At 41.0% G+C, this 23,857-nt stretch overlaps 2 protein-coding genes and 1 pseudogene across 2 annotated transcripts; 2 read left to right on the top strand and 1 right to left on the bottom strand.

Moving 5' to 3' along the window:
• Positions 1–3,699: 3,699 nt before the first annotated feature.
• On the top strand, positions 3,700–7,682 carry LOC122054846 (probable LRR receptor-like serine/threonine-protein kinase At3g47570). Its single transcript, XM_042616272.1, has 2 exons — positions 3,700–7,051; positions 7,141–7,682. The coding sequence occupies exons 1-2, from the start codon at positions 3,700–3,702 to the stop codon at positions 7,527–7,529; spliced, it is 3,741 nt and encodes a 1,246-aa protein (XP_042472206.1). The 3' UTR covers positions 7,530–7,682.
• Positions 7,683–14,363: 6,681 nt separating this feature from the next.
• On the bottom strand, positions 14,364–15,311 carry LOC122056447 (annotated as a pseudogene).
• A 346-nt stretch (positions 15,312–15,657) lies between these two features.
• Positions 15,658–16,910, top strand: LOC122056445 (protein Jade-1-like). Its single transcript, XM_042618405.1, has 2 exons — positions 15,658–16,561; positions 16,646–16,910. The coding sequence occupies exons 1-2, from the start codon at positions 15,764–15,766 to the stop codon at positions 16,718–16,720; spliced, it is 873 nt and encodes a 290-aa protein (XP_042474339.1). The 5' UTR covers positions 15,658–15,763; the 3' UTR covers positions 16,721–16,910.
• The last annotated feature ends 6,947 nt before the right edge of the window (positions 16,911–23,857 follow it).

Below are 23,857 nucleotides of genomic sequence, written 5' to 3'. Positions count from 1 at the left end.
TCAAAAATATATTTTTGTAAATTTTTTTCTATGGATTATTTGCTAAAAACTTCATTTCTAAAACTGAAAATTCTTGAAACTTATTTTTGACAAATTTAAATTCTGTTGACCCTTAAGAAATTTTTTTCTTAACTCTTAGAAAATTTTAATTCATTATATAACTTTGCCTTTCTTACTTTATTTTTAATGTGATCAAAAGGGGGAAATTAGTACAAGTTCATGGGGAGTTTGGATATTTGCATAATTATGTAATTTTTAAAAAAAAAACTTTAATTCATTGTATTGCAATTGTTATTTGCAATTTACTTATGTTATTGCATTTTTTTTAACCCTAACTTAAACTTAGGTTGATGCGCATAAAAAAGGAGGAGATTGTTAGAACCCAGTGGTAGTTTTGATGTGGTCAACCAAGTTCAGTTTGATCTTGCTGTATTTGATCCTTGTGTCTAAGTGTGTAGGAGCTTAGAAACACAAGAAGTCGAGCAGAAGACGCAGCTAGCGAGAAGGACGACATGGAGGAGAGTCGACGGGCTCGGTGCGTCGGAGGGATAAGGAGCTGTGGAAGAGTATACCAGTGGACGAGAATGACGTGTGCGACGTTCGAGGGATGAGAAGTCGGGGAGGAAGCCTGCTCGAGGAGAAGGTTGGAAGATGGGTCCGAGTGAGCCTAATTCCGGATGGAGGAAATTACGTAGACGATCGGAGCAGCAAAAGGAAAAAGGGAGTGCTGTAAGAGCTGCTGGAGGAGCCTTCAACAGAGTTGAAGGCGCCCGCGAGGAAGGCGCCTTCCATGGTTGGAAGGCACCTTTGATAAATAGTACGAAGGTGCCTTCCAATCTTTGAAGGTGTCTTCCGATAGCCATTAGCCATGGATAAGTTTTATCCTCAACAGATAAAACTTATCTGATAGAAGGCACCTTGGACCTCTTTGGAGGCACCTTCAAGCTACGGATAGGATTTTTCAAGAGTTAAAAAAAGGCACCTTAGCTAGGAAATAGAGAACAATTTCGGTATTTATTTCCTAGCAACTTTCTGAGTGTTCAAAGTGTGTCAAAGGCTTCTCCACCTTCAACGAAAGAGATCTACTAATATTTTTTCAACGCCTTGGGTTAACAACCACCAGGTTATAACCAAGTAAACCTCTGGCCTTTTACCTATTCTTTATTTTATTAGTTGTTCATTTATTGTTATTATAATTGTTGTCATTCTCTAATCTACGTCGAAAGAACGAGAATGGTTTTTCTATTTTTAATTTACAAGCAATTCACCCCTCCCCTCTTGGCGGCCGCACGGGATCTAACACCATCTTCTTCTTCATGCGAGTGACTGACTTAAGCATCGGAAGGCCAACGCCTGGGACCCCTTCCCTGGCCTGGCACTGACGTTTCTCGTGCTTGCATATTAGAGTGTGGTCTACATCTAATCAACGTAGCAGCCACATCCCCAGCTTTCCATTTCCACGATTTTCAGGTAGGTCATATTGGTATTGTCTGTGGGAAAGTAGCCTGAATCCGAAACGCAAAGATGGAGGACGCCGGATGACTCACCATGGTTACTTTAACAAAAGAGGAGTCGGATGCGCTGATACAAGAGCAAGTAGCAAAAATAGTGGAGTAGCAACAACAATAGGCGTTGGCCGATCATCATGTGCAGGAGCCCGTGGCCTCAGCAACAGGTCATCCAGCCGGATATGGAGACCGAGCGGATCATATATCCATTCGGGGACAGAGTAAGAAGTCGGTCGGTACATACGGAGACGCGCCCCACGCACCGATCCCCTTTCATCGAGCCCTGTTCCACACTCCTGCAGAGGAGCTAGGGTGAAGATGAATAACGCCAAAAAATCCTCTCCAATCATCTTATCACAAGAAGACTTGAGTTTATTGGTAGCGGCTAGAGTGAAAGAGATGATGTAGAAACAGCAAGGGGTGAATCCTTCACCTTCAGAAGTACCTGTAGCAGAATTCATAAGATCTTAGCGATCTCAGAGATCCTCCATTGGAAATATACCTCGTGATCCTCAGATAAAAGTGCAAGGCTCTATCTCCTTCCTCGCAAGATGCAGGTTGTCATCTGAGTCACTCACTTGAGCCAACAAGAAGGGAGGAGAGAGCAGTGCATAAAGTGAAAGACCCTCCCGAATCAACTATGACGCCAAACCGAATGTCTCCTAAAAAGCACCAACGTTTTTGTGAGTGTCAACAATTTAATAGCCATTCTACTAGTAAATATTATCAATATGTCAAAATACTCTATTGAATGACGAAATTAAGAAAAATGAATAAATGATGTTTGCTCCCCTCCCGAGGATCTCCTTCAAGAAGAAGACCCCAAATGATGCTCGAATCAAACGTCCAATTGACAGCCCGCATCGATGACACCAAATCCATGGCAGCACCAAGTAAAGTTCAATCGGCATCTCCCAATTCCCGATCGGCAAAAGTCTAATGGCAATTCAGCTGTCAAAAGTCAAAAAGGGCAAAAAGGTCCAATCACATCCCAAGGGGTCAACTCAACTCCGATCGGCTTTAAGAGGGACATTTCGAACCAGATGTCGATTTTGGCATCTCCCAATTGGCTAAAACCAAGTCAATTCCCCTGGACTTTTCTTTTTAAAAAACAAAGAAAAATGGCCAATTCTAGGCAAAACAGCAGCTCCAAATTCGACCAGCAAACTCCACTCAGATCGCATGCATCGGCCAAAGGCCTAGCAAAAGAAAAACGGTCTTCCAATCAGTAGCTTCAAATTGGCAGCTTCAATTTGGAAAACTCATTCGAAAGTTTCGAGTTATTCGGTAATTCTGATCGGCTTCGATGGATAGACTCAAGAAGTCAAATCCGATCGGTTTCCACTCATTCAAAAATTAAGCCTACCAAATCTGATGGATAATTTAGGATGATTTTTTAATTTACTCTTTCTTTTATGCAATTATAACCCAGATTAGGACATAGTGGTAAGTACATTTTAGAGGTCCCCATGCACGTAGGGTTTAAAATTAATTTAGAAAATGTAAGCATTTAAATCAGACCGCTAGGTCATTGTGCAGATTGCCATTTATCCTTCTGAATTTGTTCATATGGCTGATATAAAATTTTCAATACATGTCATTTTTAAATTATAATTAATTATTAATAGAGAGATAATTTTATTTAAATACCTTTAATAATAATAATAATAATAATAATAATTTTAATTTTAATTTTAAAAGTGTATTTAAGACTTCAGAATTAATGAGATGATGAGACTGGATACTTAATTATAAAAAAATATAATAATAAATAAATAAATAAAAATGAACACTTTATCTTGAAGCTGGCTACATCAGTTGAGTCAAAGACGACATGCATGGGGTTTAAAAAAACGCATGATTGGGCAGCTGCCAGCTGGCGACACATCTGTTTGCGTCAAACACGGCAGATTTGTGCTAAAGGATGCAAATCTTTTCACACATCAACTGGCGTCACATCTGCTTGCGTAACGCACTTGAGTTCATTTCGCCCGTAAAAATTGACTGATTGGGCAATCTACCGATCGCTCTTGTTTAAGTGCGCTAAGTTTTGCATATAAATATATGAAATATAAATTAATCTACGCGCCAGTTCTATCTGCCACTACGTTTACGGCTAATTGGCTATATATATTATCCCATCTGTAAAGGCAACGTAACCTAACTAGTATTCTCTTCACGGCACATCTTCATGGAGCACAGCGAGCAGAGATTCACATTTGCCACAGCCTTCGTCTTCCTGTTCCTTCTCATTCTCCTATCTCAAGTGGGCTCATCCTCTTCCCAAGTTGTTAATGGCTCGGTCGGCTGCAACACCGATTGCCTCGCGCTTCTCTCCTTCAAGGCCCTCATCTCCGACGACAGACTTGGAGTCTTGGGCAATTGGGACAGCCACTCCCTTCATTTCTGCCGGTGGCGAGGTGTGAGCTGCGTCAGCCATGGCGGGCAACAGAGGGTCACTGCTCTGGACCTGGATTCCGCTGGGCTGGCAGGTAAGATTTCTCCCTCCATATCCAATTTAACCTTCCTCCAGAGGCTCCACCTCCCTGAGAACCAATTACAAGGACCCATCCCTGAACAGCTTGGCTTCTTATCCCACCTTCGACATCTTAACTTGAGTTTTAATCTCTTGGGAGGGAGCATTCCACTTTCACTATTTCAGAGCTGCTCGCTCCGTAACCTCAGCCTCAACTACAACAGCTTGCACGGAATGATCCCTCGCCGGATCAGCCAATGCTCACAGCTGCAACTGGTTGGATTGGCTGGTAATAGGCTCGAAGGTGAGATTCCACGCGAGCTTGGAATTCTTTCTAAGCTCGGTGTGCTCTCGCTGCAGAACAACAGTTTCACAGGAAGCATTCCTCCAGAGATTGGGAACCTCACAAGCTTAATCCAGCTTCATTTGCTTGACAATCAACTCACCAGCAATATTCCTGCTTCCATAGCAAGCCTCACCTCACTTGTCGAGCTTGATCTGTCAAACAATAAACTTGAACAAGGTGTCCCGAGCAACCTCAGCTCAAATCTGGAATTCCTTGATTTGGCAAACAATACATTGGAAGGAGCCATTCCTGTTAGCCTTACTTCTCTGTCGAGCTTGAAAATTCTCTCCCTCTGGGGCAACCGTCTCACAGGAAGCATTCCTAAAGAGATCGGAAGGCTAGTGAATTTGAGAGCTCTTGCTTTGCATGAAAACAAGCTTGATGGCTCCATTCCACAGCAGATTGGAAACCTTGTCAGTATGAGAGGAATTTATCTGCATGAGAACCGACTGACTGGCAGTATCCCAGCCCAGATTGGTAATCTTGTGAATCTAAGGATTCTCGACTTGGCTCGCAACAATCTTTCTGGATCTATTCCTCCGGAGGTTGGGAATCTTTCTAACCTGTTAGAAGCCTATCTTGACAATAACCAACTCAGTGGCATCATCCCTACTGAGATTGGAAGCCTTGTGAACCTCACTCTGCTTTCTTTGATTCAAAATAACTTGGTGGGTAGCATTCCAGCGACAATTGGGAACCTCACTTCTCTTACTTTTCTTGGACTAGCGCTTAATAATCTGGGAGGAGTGATCCCCCCTTCTGTTTGGAACCTCTCCTCTGTTACGACCCTTGAGATTCAGAGCAACCACTTCCATGGCTCTATTCCACCATACATTGGCCTCACTCTTCCTCTCCTTGAAACATTGCACATCAATGCCAACCGGTTTTCTGGGTCTCTTCCAGTTTCATTGTGCAATGCATCGAACCTCAACGACATTCAGCTATACGAGAACAACTTCACGGGCACAATTCCGAGGGGTTTTGGATCGTTACAGAATGTGTTCCACTTTGATCTCAGTTACAATCAACTAGAAGCAAGGAATAGTGAAGATTGGGGATTTTTGTATGATTTAACCAATTGTAGTAGCCTCAGATTTTTGCAACTAACAGGCAATAATCTTGGAGGAGAGTTGCCACAGTTAGCCAACTTCTCAAAAACATTGGAATGGTTCGAAATCAATGACAACCATATAGCCGGAAGCATTCCATCAGAGATAGGGTCCCTTTTTTCTCTGAGTTCCATACAACTGAACTCCAATCTTCTCACTGGAACTATTCCTGAATCACTGTCAAACCTCTCCAAGTTACAAGTACTGGACTTGAGTGGAAACTTCTTGACAGGGGAAATTCCAGCAACGATTGGCAATCTAACTGTGCTGTTGGAACTTAATCTGCACTCCAATCAACTCCAAGGCTTCATACCTACAGGTCTTGGAAAGTGCCCTGTAGAACTCTTGGACCTCTCCTTCAATAAGCTAACTGGTACAGTGCCTAAGGAGATACTGTCCATCACCACACTCGCCAGGTTACTTAATGTTTCACAAAACTCGTTGGTGGGATCATTGCCTTCTGAAGTAGACATGAGAAACCTTGTCAAATTCGACATGTCTGGCAATAGACTATCAGGTATGATTCCAAGCTCTCTTGGTGAATGTCAACAGCTTGAATACCTGAGCATGGCAGGGAATGATTTTGAAGGTCCAGTTCCTCAGTCGTTTAGTCAGTTAAAGGGGCTTCAATCACTAGACCTGTCAAGGAACAACTTGTCTGGGCACATACCCGAATTCTTCGAAAACTTTAGTTTCTTGAGTTACCTGAATCTGTCATTCAACAATTTTGATGGCAAAGTTCCCGGAGAAGGCATCTTCAGAAATCAGACAACAGTTTCTATACTAGGAAACAATAAGCTTTGTGGCGGCGATCGTAATCTAAACTTGCCTCCCTGCCTAGATCAGACATTGAAAAAGCATGGTTTGTCTCAGAAGCTAAAACTTGCTATAATAATTGCAAGTGTAAGCATATGTGTCATCTTGCTCCTCTGTTTACTGGGAGTTCTTCAACGGATATACAACTCAGAGGAGGGTCCTGATGCTGAAAATATAAAAGATCCACACTTGAAGGTCTCCTATGCTGATTTGCTAAGAGCAACAAATGATTTCTCTTTGACAAATCTGATTGGGGTTGGAAGCTTTGGTTCAGTGTACAAAGGAGCACTGAATTGTGGTGAACACAACATAGTCGCAATCAAGGTACTAAACCTGCAACAAAAAGGAGCATCAAAAAGTTTCATCGCTGAATGTGAAGCATTGAGAAACATCAGGCATCGAAATCTAGTTAAGAATTTAACAGCTTGTGCAAGTACAGATTTCCGAGGTAATGATTTCAAAGCACTAGTTTACGAGTTCATGCCAAATGGGAGTTTAGAGAAGTGGTTGCATGCAGACGCAAATGAGCAGCATCAGACAGAGAGATTAAGCTTCATTCAGAGGTTAAATATATTGATTGATGTGGCCTCTGCACTAGATTACCTCCACCATCATGGCGTTGAGCCAATTGTCCACTGCGATATAAAGCCAAGCAATGTTCTGTTGGATGACAATATGGTAGCTCGTATAGGAGATTTCGGATTGGCAAAGTTCCTAAACAGAATTCCTAAGGAGGCACTTCAAAGATCATCTAGCTCTATGATATTGAAGGGATCCATTGGTTATGTGGCTCCAGGTACTATTACTTTGCATTCAAAACTATCATTCTAGAAAGAATCAATCCTCGTGATCTTCTTTCTTAGTACATATTTATTTATGATGCAGAGTATGGAGTGGCAAATAAAGTTTCGCCTGAAGGGGATGTCTACAGCTACGGAGTCCTTGTGCTAGAAATGCTCACAGGGAAGCGACCTACCGGTGAAACTTCCAACGATGGTCTCAGTCTTCCTCGTTACGTTGAAAAGGCAATTCCTGACCGAGTTGCAGAAATTATGGATCCATTCATGAATTTTTGGCAAGAACTAGAAGAAGAAACAGCTCTACCCAGACAAAACACACAAGATATTCGTCAGAAGGCAGTGGAGAGCGTTACGTCGTTGCTCATGATCGGCGTTGGGTGCACAAAGGAATCACCCGAAGAGAGAATGCAGATGGGGGATGTGATTAGCGAATTAGCTGCCATAAGGAAACCATACCTGGAGCTGAACATGTAGGAGCGAACAGAGCTTGACACTGAGAAAAAGGGTCCAATCTTGCAACACACAATTAAGGTTGCCCGTTTCATCGTATATTTACTTAATTCTTCGAGTGTCTAAAATGTTCATGTACTAATTTGTCAAAAATTACACATATATTATTAAGAGATCCTAAGCATTTCTAGTAGAAAAAAACCAGAATCGACGAAACTTCCGTCACTCCAAGAATATCGAAGTGACTTACCGTGAAGAAGTTCTTGATATGAAGAAGTTTTAAGAGATAAAAAACTGGACGATGGAATAATAAAAACTCTCTTACCTTTTTTCAGAAAAGAAGGAGCCTATAAATAGGCTTTACAAACTATCGCTAGATCCTATAAAATAGGATCACGTAAGACCAGATCCTATAAATTAGGATCACAAAGATAAATTCTAATCACCTAAAGACTCAGACAAGATTATCCTAATTAAAGACTCGGACAATGATTAACCTTTCAAATTATAAAATAAAATATTTAAATCTTAACTAAAAAATTACGAACCAAAAAAATAAAACATCACTTTATAATTCAACACTCCCCCTTAAAGTGATGTTCTCAGAACTAATCCGAGCTTTGATCGTAGATCTTCGAATGCACCCTTTGGAAGTGTTTTTGTAAAAATGTCAGCAATGTTGTCTTCACTCTTAACTGCGACCATATCAATAATTCCGTCGAGCACTTTCTCACGAATGAAATGATGCTCAAGTTCAATATGTTTTGTCCTCGCGTGGAAGACAGGATTAGACGTAAGTTTGATTGCACTCAGATTATCTCCATGAATAGGAATGGGTTGATCAATGGGTACGTGCAGATCTTCAAAGAGTCTACGAAGCCACATACACTCTTGAGCAGCCTGAGCAGATGCTTTGTACTCTGCTTCAGTCGTGGATAGAAATACTGAACTTTGCTTTTTGCTACACCATGATATACTTGTTGCTCCTCGCAGAAATACAAAACCAGAAGTTGATCTCCGATCATCCAAGTCTCCACCAAAATCAGCATCTGCAAATCCTTGTAAAGAAAACTCTACACCCTTCTCATAGAGTAGACCCAAGTTAAGAGTAGAATTAACATATTTTAAGATCTTCTTAGCCTCTTCGAAGTGTGGCTTCCTTGGCTCTTGCATGTATCGACTGACCATACCAACAGAGAAGGCAATATCTGGCCTTGTTATTGTCAAATAAATAAGACTTCCCACAAGTGTACGAAAGGGACGAGGGTCCGACAAACATGTTCCTTCGTCACGACGAAGTCTTGTATTTACATCAAGTGGTGTAGATCGCTTCTTTCCATCAATCAAACCAAATTTCTCAATGAGTCGTTTAGCATAACTGAACTGAGACACATAAATTCCTTTATCCAGATTTTCAATTTACAACCCAAGAAAATTACTAAGCTCCCCAAGTTTCTTCATATCAAATCGCAACGAAAGTTCTTCCTGAAGACGAGTGACCTCTGTATAATTGCTGCCTGTTAGAATTATGTCGTCCACATACAACAGAACGATCACCATGAGTCCTTGACGTTTCTTGATAAAGAGACTTGAATCTGCTTCAGAAGTTGCGTAGCCACAGAATCTTAAATATTCTGCAATTTTTCTGTACCACGCACGTGGAGCTTGCTTTAATCCGTAGAGGGTCTTCTTTAATTTACACACAAAATCCGGATGGTACTCGGACACAAATCCAAGCGGTTGATCCATATAAATATGTCTATCAAGCTCTCCATATAAGAAGGCATTTTTGACGTCCAACTGCCACAATTTCCAATCCAGGCTAGCCGCTAGTGCTAGAACAGTACGTACCGAAGTCATTTTTGCCACGGGACTAAATGTTTCTTCATAATCTTCCCCGTACTTTTGAGAGAAACCTCGAGCTACTAGACTTGCTTTGAATCGGTCTATGCTCCCATCAGCCTTCCTCTTTATTCGAAAGACCCATTTGCACGAAACTAGTTGCACTTCAGGAGGTTTAGGAACCAAGTCCCATGTCTGATTTTTCTGCAAGGCATCCATTTCTTCTTTCATAGCAGCTTCCCATTCTTTTACTCCTTTAGCATCATCATAAGAGGAAGGTTCATCATCATCAATAGGATTAGCAAATAAGCAAGAAAAATTTGTAACAAAATTATCATCTCTATAACGAGATGGTCGCACAATATTTCGTCTCGGGCGTTGGTTGGTTATTTCCTCCTGAGAGCCATCATCTTGGTTTGGACACAAGCTCTCCTTTTCTCCTTGATTTTCTTTAGATATGTCTTCTGAGAAATGGGATAATGGCAAAGTTATCATATTATTTTCTTCCTTGTTGATATCTGCAGAATCATGGGAAGAAATCTCATCAAAGATAACATCGCGAGAAACAACACATTTATTAGTCGTAGGATCCATACACCGCCAGCCCTTTCTTTGTTCGTCATAACCGACGAAAATGCATTTGATTGCTTTAGCATCCAACTTACTTCTTTGAGAATCAGACACATGAACGTAGCAGACTGAACCAAAGACTCGAAGATACTTCACGTTTGGTTTAGCATCAAAAAGCAATTCATAAGGTGCCTTGTTATTGCTTGATCTGAGTGGCACCCGATTAATAACATAAGCTGCACATTTTATGCCTTCTGCCCATAATGCCTTGGATAAATTCTTCGCATGCAACCAACACTTGCAGGTCTCCACAAGGTGTCTAATTTTTCGCTCAGCCACGCCATTTTGTTGTGGTGTCTCCGGACAAGATAATTCTCTTTTAATACCATTATTTGGAAAAAATGAGAAAAATTCATTTGAACAGAATTCCCCTCCGTTATCTGTCCGTAAAATCTTGATTTTTCTACACAATTCTCCTTCCACAGTTTCCTTGAATTTTAGAAATTTTGAAAATACCTCTGATTTGTGTTTCACAAAATAAACCCATGTAAACCGCGTATAATCATCCACAAACAACAACATATAGTGACATCCGGAATAAGAAGCAGTTAGAGTGGGACCCATCAAATCACTATGTATTCATTCCAAAGGAGTTGTGCATCGTGAATTTGAACTTTTGAAAGGAAGTCTATGTGCCTTTCCAAACTGACAACCTTCACAAATTTTTTCATCCTCAACTTTTGATAGATCGGGCAAACCATCAACTAATTTTCTTTGAATCATAACCTTCAACTTAGTCATGTTTAAATGACCAAGTCTTGCATGCCACAAAGAGGAATTATCATTGTTACTCATCTTTTCAATGTATGAATTTGATGCAGATAGAACAAATAAATCATTCACACGCGTACCAGTATGAACAACGTCGGCTTTAATTTCTTTGACGTTCCGAAGAAACTTCACATCTCGCGGTCCAAAGAGCACGAAGTTTCCAGCATCCACCGCATTTGCAACAAAGAAAAAGTTCTTTTGTATCCCAGGCACGTGATATACACTGTTTAGTGTTATTAATTCTCCACTATTATTATCAATAACAACGGTGCCTTCTTTTTGAATTTTATGAATTGTATTATCAGCGGTGATAATACCCTTGCCGCTATCATGTAACTGAGAGCATGAAAAAGTTGATTCGTCTCCTGTAAGATGATGACCACAACCGGAATCTACAATCCATTCATTATTGGTTGGATGCTTTGTGTGAGAAGTTTCTTTTGCTACTAAGCATGTTCCTCGTTGAGTATCAACAATATCAGTAAGAAAGCAATTCTTTCAATCATCTTCTTTTTCAAGCTTTTTGTCCACATCGGCCAAATTTGCATAATTTTCTGACTTTAATTTAACTCGACAATTTTTTCTAATATGACCGAGTTTGCCGCACCTATAACATTTGAACGTCTTCTTAGGTGCATTTGAATGTGTTGGGATCCTTTGGATGGCTAGAGAGGGGGGAGTGAATAGCCTCCACCAAAATCTTAATCTTTTCACAAAAATTCTAAGCGAGTTTGTTAGCGCAGCGGAAAATAAGCAAACAAAAAGAAATTATACGAGAAAAGAACCAAGCACCACTAACACAAGATATACGAGGTTCGGGGATAACTTGCCCCTACTCCTCGGCGTGTCCGTGAGGTGGACGAGCCTTGATCTTAGGTAGATCACACCCCGGATGACTCCGGCTAATGAAGCTCTCCTTCTCGGTGGAGAAACCTCTCCACAAAGTCTTCGAACAGATTTAAAATGAAGCACACAAGACTTACAGATCACAGTGGCTCAAAGAAAATCGAAGTAAGCTCACAGCCACGAAGATGATGAAGACAGAGTCCAAGAACACAGCAAGCTCTCAACTGAAACACACACAGCTTTTTACTTGCTTCTCGTTCTCTTCTTCTTTCCAGCATACACTGCTTCTTATGTCTCTGCATTCGATCAGCCTGCATCGGATCGCTGCCAACCTGCACCGAATCCCTGCTGCAAGCTACGGCGTCGCCAATCGCTTCTCTTCCTCTTCTGATTCTCTGAGCTCACACCAATAGAACCACGGTCTTCACTGGTGCCTCTGAGCTCGAACCAATCACCAGGAGTTAAGCCAATCACCGCCTGATCACTGCCAGAAACACAGCCAATCGCAACCTGTAGCCGTTGCTGCTTCAAATGCATTTGACGCAGAGAAAGCAGTGGAAAGATCCTTTGTCTCATTCCTTTGATGAGGCTTAATTTGAAACTAAGCACTGGTATGGTACCTGCAACCTGTATCTCCAAAAGACTCACAGCAGAAGGTTAAATAGAGATGGGCAAAAAGAAGTGCGAAACAGAAAATATCAGAGAAAGCGCATGCACAATGAACTTAACTGTGGATCGGTCAGCAAACCGATCCATGGCTCTCTGGACTGATCAGGACACATCCTGATCGGTCTGGGATGGTGCTGATCGGTCTGTGGACCGATCAGGCCTTAGGCTGATCGGTCCCCAGACCGATCAGCCAACTCTGTGTGAGAGTTGGCCTCGTCTCTGATCGGTCTCCAGACCGATCAGTAACTCTCACAGAGCCGCACTGATCGGACTCTGATCGGTCTGTGGACCGATCAGGACTTAGGCTGATCGGTCCCCAGACCGATCAGCCAATGTGTGGATCGGTCCACAGGCCGATCCCCCCTCTCGCTTTGAGTCCCAGCGTTTCTGATCGCTTCTTTCTGATCGGTCTGTAGACCGATCAGATAACCCACAGAATGCTTCTGTGTGGTTACTGATCGGTCCACAGACCGATCAGATAACCCACAGAAATTTTCTGTGTGGTTTCTGATCGGTCACGAGACCGATCAGGTGACTTAAGTATCACTGGATCGGTCTGTGGACCGATCCAGACAACCAGAGTTTCACTGGATCGGTCAACAGACCGATCCATAGCTCTCTGTGTTAGTTTTAGAGCCTCCCAGCCCTAAACCCTAACATCTTCCTGGTCCAGAGAACGAGCTACCAAGCCCTCTCTGACCTAGTCCTGAGAACGAGCTGCCGAGCCCTCTCCGACTTCGTCCGGTCCAAAGAACGAGCTACCGAGCCCTCTCTGACCTAGTCCGGAGAACGAGCTGCCGAGCCCTCTCCGACTTCGTCCGGTCCAGAGAACGAGCTACCGAGCCCTCTCTGACCTAGTCCGGAGAACGAGCTGCCGAGCCCTCTCCGACTTCGTCTGGTCCAGAGAACGAGCTACTGAGCCCTCTCTGGCCTAGTCCGGAGAACGAGCTGTCGAGCCCTCTCCGACTTCGTCTGGTCCAGAGAACGAGCTACTGAGCCCTCTCTGACCTAGTCCGGAGAACGAGCTGTCGAGCCCTCTCCGACTTCGTCCAGTCCAGAGAACGAGCTACCGAGCCCTCTCTGACTTTGCGTGCCAAGTATCCGTACTTGGACTTTTCCTCTCCTCATGATCAACCTTGATCATCAATCAGTCTGAGTTTAATTAATGTCTGATACAAACTTAAATCAGCGTCAACATCAAAACAACAGTCAGGTCAGACTGTATCAACAGAATGATCTGGAGTACTTTCTTCTATCTTACCCTTTCCTTTATAAAAATTGCCTTTTTTAACAAACAAGGCACTCTTTGGCTCCTCCTTAATACTCGTTGTAGCCATTTGCTTGGCCAATGATTCCTACGACGAGAGAAGATTTTCAAGTTCTTCTAGTGATGGTTGTTGAGCCCATCCTTGAATTGAAGTGATAAACGGAGTATACTCAGGTTGAAGACCACGAATAATATATCGTTTCTTTCTTGCTTCCGAGATTCGTTCTTTAGGATTTATAAGAGAGATTTCTGAACATAAATTTTTTACTTTGAGAAAATATTCAGAAATAGAGATACCTTCTTGCTTCGTAACTGCCAACTCATTTTCGAGCATTTGCAACCGAGCCTCATTCTTTTTATTGAACAATCGATCGAGAGTTTGCCAAATTTCACGAGCAGACTCACATCCGATTATATGCTCAAATATTCCATGAGAAATGGATCTCTTCAAAACAAATTATGTCTTAGCATTTTGTTGCTTCCATTTCTTAAACGCTTCTGCATTTTCGATGATATTTGCCGGAGCGACAACTCTATTAGTGGAAACGACATCCCACAAATCTTCATCGACTAGATACGACTCCATACACATCTTCCATATCCGGTAGTTGAACTGATTCAACAATTCCAAACCAAGTCCCGCTACACGACCAGTGTCTTCCATATCGAGAGAGCAATAACCTTCTTCACGAAAATAACCAAAGCTCTGATACCATGTAGAAAAAAACCAGAATCGACGAAATTTTCGTCACTCCAAGAATATCGAAGTGACTTACCATGAAGAAGCTCTTGATATGAAAAAGTTTTAAGAGATAAAAAACTGGACGATGGAATAATAAAAACTTTCTTACCTTTTTTCAGAAAAGAAGGAGCCTATAAATAGGCTTTACAAACTATCACTAGATCCTATAAAATAGGATCACGTAAGACCAGATCCTATAAATTAGAATCACAAAGATAAATTCTAATCACCTAAAGACTCGGACAAGATTATCCTAATTAAAAACTCGGACAAAGATTAACCTTTCAAATTATAAAATAAAATAATTAAATCTTAACTAAAAAATTACGAACCAACAAAATAAAATATCACTTTATAATTCAACACAGTCGACTCTTGTGTTTGGGTTCCCAAACCACAAAAGCAAGCTTACAAAACACCATAGCAGATCGCGGAAAAAGATGACCTGATTAGTGCTCAGAAACCCTAATCTCGACGGTCTTAGGCTCCTTGGGCTCCGGCGGCGGTACCTTCTGGACAGTGACGGTAAGCACGCCGTTCTGGCACACGGCGGAGATGGCGTCCACATTCGCGTTGTCCGGGAGCACGAACTTGCGCATGGACTTGCCGACGTGCCGCTCCATCCGCAGGTACTTCCCGCCGTCTTCCTCCCCAGGGGGGTCGCGGGTGCGCTCGCCGCCGATGACAAGGACGCGGTCGTCCTCGACCTGGACCTTGATGTCGCCCTGCTTGATGCCAGGCATGTCTACGATGAAGGCGTAGGCCGATGGGAGCTCTTTGATGTCGGCGGGGGTAGAGGCCATGGCCCTGGCGTCCTGGACGTGGGCGCACCCATGCCCTTCTCCATCTCGTCGGACATGTTCATCAGGTGGCGGAAGGTCGGCACCACCGGGTTCTCCAAACCAAACACTCTCACATCCATGGCCGCAGCTTAGCGAGTGGATTGCAAGCTACTTCTCTTCCTCGGAATTGGTTTTCTCTGTTGAAAGAATGCGAGAGCTGGGATCAATTTATACAGGAGAAAGGGCAAACGGAGAGGAAGGAAGAAGACTGGGAAGCAACCAGAAGCTTCGGAGACTGGATCGGGAAGCCTAGAAGCTTCTAGAAAATTCACAAGCCCAAACTGAGGCCTCCAATAAGGCCCAACTGTAAGCCTAATACAGCCTAAAGTAGCAATTGAACTAGGCGCGAGCACATTCCCGCGGTAATTTCAACTGCCGCCTCCCCAAACTAAAACGGCAGAGGCAATTGCAATATTCCCCGACACGGGTGGGAAAAATTTAGTTCCATCAAAATTCAAAATTTCCTAAATTTAGTCCCACCACACGCCGGCCTCTGTTTTAGATTTAAACCAAACCCATCAACTCAAACTCTCCGCGCCTCCCAATTCCCGCTTCGCCTTCCCCGCCCTCTAAATTCCTCTCCCTCTCCCTTTCCTTCCAACTCCCCGCCCTTTGATTCGCAATCTTTCTCTTCTCTTCACTGTGAATCATGGAGCTACCACCGTCCAAAAGGTACAAGCTTCTCCACCAACAAGAAGACCTCTCCCATGGTCCTTACTTCCTCGAATCTCTCCCTGCGAAAAAGAGATTAGCCTGCTTCACAGCAGCCGTCTGCCTCCCGGCCAAAAAGAGAGTATGGGCTCCTTTCCACGCTTCCTCTATCGACCTCAACCTGCGGCCTGGTGACGAAGCTGAGGAAGAAGAGGGACCGAAGGAACCAGCCAACTGCGGAGAACAAGCAGACGAGGAAGATGACGGTGTCATCTGTGCAGTCTGCCGGAGCACCGACGGCGACCCACTCGACCCCATCGTGTTCTGTGACGGCTGCGATCTCATGGTTCACGCTTCCTGCTATGGCAGCCCTCTCATCGATTCGATCCCTGAAGGCGACTGGTTCTGCACGCTGTGTGAGCGTCGGCCCGAGAAGGGGGCTGCGGAGACGAGTTGCTGCCTCTGCCCCGTGCAGGGCGGCGCGATGAAGCTGACGGAGGATGGCCGGTGGGCGCACATCGTGTGCGCTCTCTTCGTGCCGGAGGTCTTTTTCCGGGACCCCAAAGGCCGAGAGGGTGTCGACTGTTCCCGCGTCCCTGATAGGCGGTGGAAGCAGATATGCTATCTTTGCGGCGCGGCCGGTGGGTGTGCAGTCGAGTGCTCGGAGCCCAAATGCAGGTTGAGTTTCCATGTGTCATGCGGGCTGGAGCAGCGGCTTTGCTTTGAGTACAAGGAGTGGCGCGGTGCGGCCATTGTTGCCGGATTCTGTGCGGAGCACACAAAGCTCTGGGTGAAGGTAACCAAAACACATAAAAATCATTAGAAAGTTTTTATTTTCATTCCTTGTTCATCTTCAATTGATATATTTGCATTGAGGCAGCAACAACAAAGTGGAAAGTTCAGGATCGTGGCAAGGGAGGAGCAGGAGGATCGAAAGGGGAAGGGCAAAGCTTGAAGCTGGGTTGCCTTGCAGGGTGCAACTCTGTTGGTTCTTGTTCATTTACAGCTTTGTCTTAACTTGGTGTTCTGTTTTATTTAAAGTTCCTGATCTTGATAACCTTTTGAATGTGTGGAGGTGCTGGATTTTGATTCAGAAATTACAGTATGTCTTGCAAACTCCAATTGATATTTAAATTTATTGTGTTTGATTTGTGAACATCAATAGTATAAGCCACTTGATTATATACTTCTTTAAATTGTCAAAAATTTAAATCAATAATCATTCGATCATAATGTATAGGTCAATTGAGTTTTTTTTAATATATATATATATATATATATGATTCAATTTAATTAATTTTTAAATTTTATAATTGAGATTGAATCAAGTAAATTAAAATAATCATTTTTTTTTTAAAAAAAATATTAATTTTGTTTTAATATAAAGTTTGCCCATCTGAAATGTGCAAATTTAGGTCATTATTTTTTTTTAAAAAATATAATTTTACTTAGTCCCATTGGTTATTTTTTATGGTGATCAATTAGGTCTTACGGAATTTTTTTATCGATCATCAAGGTAAATTGAAAAATATATGCGATGACTAATTCAATATTTTTTAGTTACGTCTTTCATTTGGAGTTTAAGGTATTTATATTAGTGGATGTTATATATTATATTAATATATCTATTTTTTATATATGTTTTAATATTAATATTTATTATTTAGGATTATGTTGTTGGTTCATTTATTTTTTTATTAAATAAATATAATTTTAATTTTATGTATATAATTTAAATGATTATTATTTAAGATAAATATTAATATTGTTTTTAAATATATTTATTATGTAAGATATTTTTTTATTTTATGAGTGTTATGTATTTAAAATTAAAATATTATTATAAATTTAAAAGAAAGGAGTATACTATATAAAAAAATATATTTACATAAAATTAAAAATGACATATAAATTAAACGTAAAAAAAATTATAGAAAACTAATTAAGGAATTATTATTGTATTATGATCAAATATGTTCAACTAAATGGATACGAAGTTGATGATGCACATGACTATCATATAGTTTGGAATTTGTCTAGAAATAATCGGGAATCCTCTATTTGAGCCCCTTCATTATTGTACCAATTTGTCACGTGATCTTCTTCATATTTAACAATCATGTTATGTAAAATAATACATACTAACATAATATGTTTTAACATTTTTTACCAATAATGAGTTAAACTTCTGGCAATTATCCATCGAGCTTGGAGCATCCTAAATGCTTGTTTAACATCTTTTCTTACAAGTTCTTACTTGTCCTTAAACAACCTCTTGGGATCTTCCGGGCAAGGAAAAGCTTTCATGAAAGTATCATATTCCGGATATATTGCATCTGTTAGATAGTATCCCTTATATTGAGTCTCGTTGATCGTAAAATTAATCTCCGGAGCATTTCCTTGCAAGACGTTATTGAATATGGGAAATTCATACAACACATTAATATCATTACGTGCACTTGCGACACCAAATAATGCATATCATATCCACAAGCCTTGAGACGCGACCGCTTCAAGCATGATTGTTGGTGATCTATGTCCTCTTGTAAACTGACATTTCCAAGTAACTGGACAATTTTTCCATTCCCAATACATGCAATCAAGGCTACCCAACATTCTAGGAAAATTGTGTCTCTCATCATGCATTTAAAGAAGACGTTGAACACCATCAGCATTTGACTTTTTCAAGTATCAATCACCAAATAGTTCAACCACATAATCACAAAACTTGAAAATACACTTGATGACGGTTGATTCACCCATGCGTAGGAACTCGTCAAGATGGTCGGCTAGGACTCCATAAGTCAATTGGTGAATCATAGCCTTGCATTTCTATAATGGTGACAAGCCTTTTTTTCTCATAGCATCGTCCCTCTGCTGAAAATACAATGAATGACTCTCAAGTGCATTCACTATATGACAAAATAAATCTCTTTTCATGCAAAATCGTCTTCAAAATATTTGATTGGGATACACTGGGTTTGTGGAGAAATAATCATTGAAGAGCCTCGTATGTCCAACTTCATGATTTCTTTAGATGAACCTTCTTCTTCACCGCATCTCATTATTACTTTGATATACTTCAACTATTTGTCCACTTTGTTGAAGTATTAATAACATTAGCTCATTCTCTAGATCATAACCTTTGTTAACAACTTTAACTTGGACTTCGTTTTCACTTGTCGATTCGAAGCTGGCGCTACTTGAATATTGAGACATTTTGGAGGAAACGAATTCAAGTCTATATGTTTGCCAAATGGTATATTCTTAGAATGAAGAATTGTAAAGCACAAGTTGTCTATTTATTTTTTTCTTATCAACGACTATATTATAATGACTATATTATGTTGGGTCACTTTGGAGCTAAAAGGGGAGGGGTGAATAGCTCGTCTCGTTCATTCGGTTGCTTCGTAGATGTTGGTTTGCAGTGAACAGATTCGAAGTCAAGCTCTCCAATGCTAAAACGTAGATTTACTTGGTATTCACCTCAAGAAGAGGTGACTAATCCAAGGATCAACACATCGAACACACCCTCCACTAAGAAAATAACTCTTTCTCGGAACAACCGGAGGCGGAGAAATCTCATACAACACTCATACAATAAGATACAACTTGAAGCAAGAAATAAATACAGAAATACAAAAGAAAACCTCTTCTTGTTTGATCTTGTGTATCTTGAGGATGCCTCTTGACTCTTGGGAGTGCAGCAACACTTGTCCCAAGAACGCTCCAAGAACTGGCGGTGATGAGTGTGAAGAAGCGGAGAAGAACTCATGTAAGTACTGCCTCATTTGAACTCACTGTCGCCTTTATATTCTGCGATCTGGGGCTCCCAATCAATTAGGTCTCTTTCCAATCGATTGCCACGTCAAATCCCAGCAATCCCAGCCGTTCAAAACCTGCATCCTGCGCAACGGTCATATCCCAATCGATTGACCAATTGATTGGGGAGGCTTGAATCGATTGACCGATCGATTCAGAGGGCCTCTACGCTCTCGCTGGAAAAGCCTTGAATTGATTAACCAATAGATTCAAGCTTCCTCCCATTCCTACGAGAAATCTAGCTCCAATCGATCAGCTGATCGATTAGCATGACCCAATCGATCAACTAATCGATTGGGAACCTCTATGTGCTCGCGAGAAGGTCTCCCCAATCGATCGGTTGATCGATTGGGTTGCTTTCACTCACAACACACTTCCAATCGATCGACTGATCGATTGAGCTTTGGTTCAATTGATCACCTGATCGATTGACCAACCCTAACTTGCCTAACTTAAGTCTAGGGCTCTCAAACTCAACATCCAGTCAACCTTGATTTGTTGGGACTCCTCATTGCCTAACATCTGGTCAACCTTGACCTGTTGGGACTTCTTCACCAAGTGTCCGATCAATATCTTAACCCACTTGGACTTTTCTCCTTATGTAAAGTATCCGGTCAATCCTTTGACCTACTTGGACTTTCAATCACCAGATGTCTGATCATCCTTGATCCACCTGGATTTCCAATGTCTGGCTTCACTCACCAAGACATTCTTACTGCCTAGCTTCACTCATGAGGATTTTCGCCTGACTTCACTCACCAGGATTTTCATCTGCCTAGCTTCACTTACTAGGTCTTTCACCTGGCTTCACTCACCAGGATTTTCTCACTATCTGACTTCACTCACCAGGACTTTCCTTCTACCTAGCTTCACTCACCAGGGCTTTTACCTGACTTTACTCACCAAGATTTCTATTTGCCTAGTTTCACTCACTAGGTCTTTCAATACCAAGTGTCCGGTCAACAATGACCCACTTGGATTTCCCTCTTCTGTCAACCTTCCCGTTGGATTTATTCTTGTCTAACCTCCAATTAAGACTTTCCCAGTCAAGTATCCAGTCAACCTTGACCTACTTGACTCTTCTTCTTGTCAACCTGGTCAACCTTGACCAATCTCCTCAAACGGACGATTGCTCCAGCAATCTCCATACATTGTCAAAACAATCTTTATATATTGTCAAACATTGAAACTCACACATTTCGACTCAAGCTTAAGCCAGTTCAAGCTTAGTCAACATGGTCAACCTTGATCTAGGAGAATTGCACCAATATATTACAATGACTACATTCCAACGAGTACTTTGCAACATCTATATTAATTGACCAGAAATTGTACATTAATTGAAAAAGTATAATAATTAAAAATTACATTAATTGAAAAGTACAATAATAAAAAATTGTATTAACTAAAAGGTACAATAATTAAAAATTACAATAAATAAAAATTATATATTCTATCTCCCCCTAATCTCTTGACATAGATATTCGTGGATGATAAGTTGCTCCTTTGTCATTTCGGAAGTGCCCTTCGAAAGGATTGCATATTTGTTTAGTTGAACTTTGGCTAAGGCAGCTTTTGCTTTTATCTCGGCAGCTTTTTCTTTCATCTCCTCAACTTTGAGTTGTTGTTTCATTTCAACTTCAGCCATTTTTATACTTGTATACTCAGTAAACTTTACAAACATATTATCTAAATTTGTTGTCCTACCTTCAATGTCCGATTTTATTTTGTCTTTTCCCTTTTTTCTGTTATCTTTTGACCCATTGGACAAGTTTCTTCTTTGTTTAGGTCTACAAGTAGACTCACATCTTGGTTAGATGAGGTATTGCTTGCCCCCGACTCTGAGGTCCTTGCCTTCTTCGTACCAACAAGGTTATCAACAGATTGTGCAGTAAACATTGGACGGTCTTTTACGATTCTCCATACATACTCGAAATTAAATGCAATGTCGTTATTTTTCTCATAGTATTTTTCATATACAAGCTGCAATATATCCTCATCACTGTGGTTGGTATGATACGCACTATAAATACTATTGTAATTTGCGTTGAAGTGATATACTTTTTTTGAATGGTATTGTGCCAATGTAATCGTATGACAATTGCAATTATGCTAGGTGTACTTGGAGGACAATTCTCATTATAGTAGTTTGCAACACGTCCCCAGAAAACATCCACCTTTTGATCATTGTCGATGATTGGATCATCACTGATAGTGACAAACGATCTTACTAAAACCTCGTCTTCAACCTTACTCCATGTTGACCGTTTTCTTTTATTCGCAGCGCCAGAATCCATCTTCTCTAAATTTACGAGTTCAATTGAGGATTCATGGTCAGACAATTGAGTCTCCAGAACAAAAGTCAGAGTAAATGGTTCATTTTTCGTCGTAGATGTAAAAGGCATACCGGTTGCATGTGGATTAGATAGATAATTTTATGGATATGGATTATATGGATAATTTGATAGATATAGACAATATGAATTATTTGGTGGGTATGGATTATGTGGATAATTTGGTGGATATGGAAAATAGGGATAATTTGGTGGATATGGAAAAAGGGATAATTTGGTGGAATTTGTGAATTTTAGGAAGAAGTATTTGTTGGGGATCGAATGACCTTTGTTGGGGATCTAATGACTTGCTTAAGGGGGGTTGGATAGACGGTGCCCCCAATTCGCTTTAAGAAACAAGCAAACCACTACACGTTGTTTAACGTGGTTCAGAGATAAATCTCCTACTCCATAGTTGTCTGTAAGGTGGACGATCCCGATCCATTTATGGATGACTCCCCGGCAAACTCCTCCTAGCTCACTAGTTCCTTGTGAGTGGAGAAACCTCACCACAACTCTCACAAGAACACTTGAGACGTTAGGGCACTAGTAGACTACTAATATATGTTAACCATATCTATTTTGTCAACCTTAACCAAACTCCCAAGCCTTGGTTATATAAGCCATGGGTTGGAAAACCCCGCCTACCAATTGACTGATAAAAGTATCAATCGACTACCCTTTGTGAAAATTCAACCGTTACATCCCAACGACTTGATACTAGTCGACTGGTGAAAGTACCAGTTGACTGCTCCACACTGGCTGAGCGAATAGAAGTATTATGTTCACTCCTAGTCAACTGAACCAGTCGACTGATAAAAGTGTTAGTCGACTAGTACCCTGAGTACAGTCTCTCAACACTCGGACCGTCACCCTCACGACTCACATGACTCTTCCTCGCAGCTTTGACCTCTTACCTTCAAGCCTAATTTCTTTGGCTCTCATCCCTCGGATGTGTTGGGATGTATACTATACGCCTAGCTTTTGAATGAACATCTGTTTTAAAATATTTTTAAATGAGAATCACTTTGATCAAATGTCTACATTTTATATTTACATATATGTCAATGCAGTTGTCCATTTAATTTATATTGTAGATAACATGGTATGTGGTATCACACAGAAGATCATGTTATCAGTTCCTTATAAATTATAAATAGTAGCTCACAACCAAGAGGGATTGGGACAGATCATTGGAACAGTTATAGTGTAATTTGGTATTAGTCTGTCTTGACTATAAAATTACACTAGTACACTATATGTGTATTAAGTAGGACCGTTTGAGGTTGTTCGATTTGTACTGACTATATAAAAGAACAGAACATCTGTTATTATGGATGTGCGTCCTCTTAATCCCTATATAATAACAAGCATGTATACTTAGTATTTATTTCTTTAACTTATCAATGGGTGAGATTTATTCATTAAATCAATAGGCCCGATGAGTTGGGAAATAGTACTATTTATATGATGTGTTGTTGATTTTAGAAAGAATCTGTGTCCTAATTATTTAGGTTGATGATGTCCCCTTGAGGAGCTCATAAGGATTATCATGTAAACCCTGCAGGTGGACTTAGTCCGGTATGATAATAAAGTTGAGTGGTACTACTCTTGGAATCAGATGTTAATTAATTGAGTTGTCCGTAGCTCATTTAATTAATCGACATACAATATCTTAAACATAGGGAGATTAACACACTCATGATAAGAAGGAACTCATATTGTAATATGGGATTGGTGCGGTAGTTCAATAACAACCTTTTAGTGGTATGAGTTATTATTGATGGACTTGGGTTGGGTATTCGGGTCGAACACAGGAAGCCCAAGCCCATCAGGAGGCCTAAACCAATTCCTCCTCTAGGTCTCTGTTGTAGCATCTATATAAAGTTTTGCATCCACCCATCCATAACTTGTTTTGGTTTAACTTGGTTTAGTTT

This window comes from Zingiber officinale, chromosome 3B, assembly GCF_018446385.1.
Source record: "Zingiber officinale cultivar Zhangliang chromosome 3B, Zo_v1.1, whole genome shotgun sequence".
NCBI classification, from domain to species: Eukaryota; Viridiplantae; Streptophyta; class Magnoliopsida; order Zingiberales; family Zingiberaceae; genus Zingiber; species Zingiber officinale.
The sequence above is the reverse complement of the archived record's forward strand: the minus strand, read 5'-3'. Positions and strand labels throughout refer to the sequence as shown.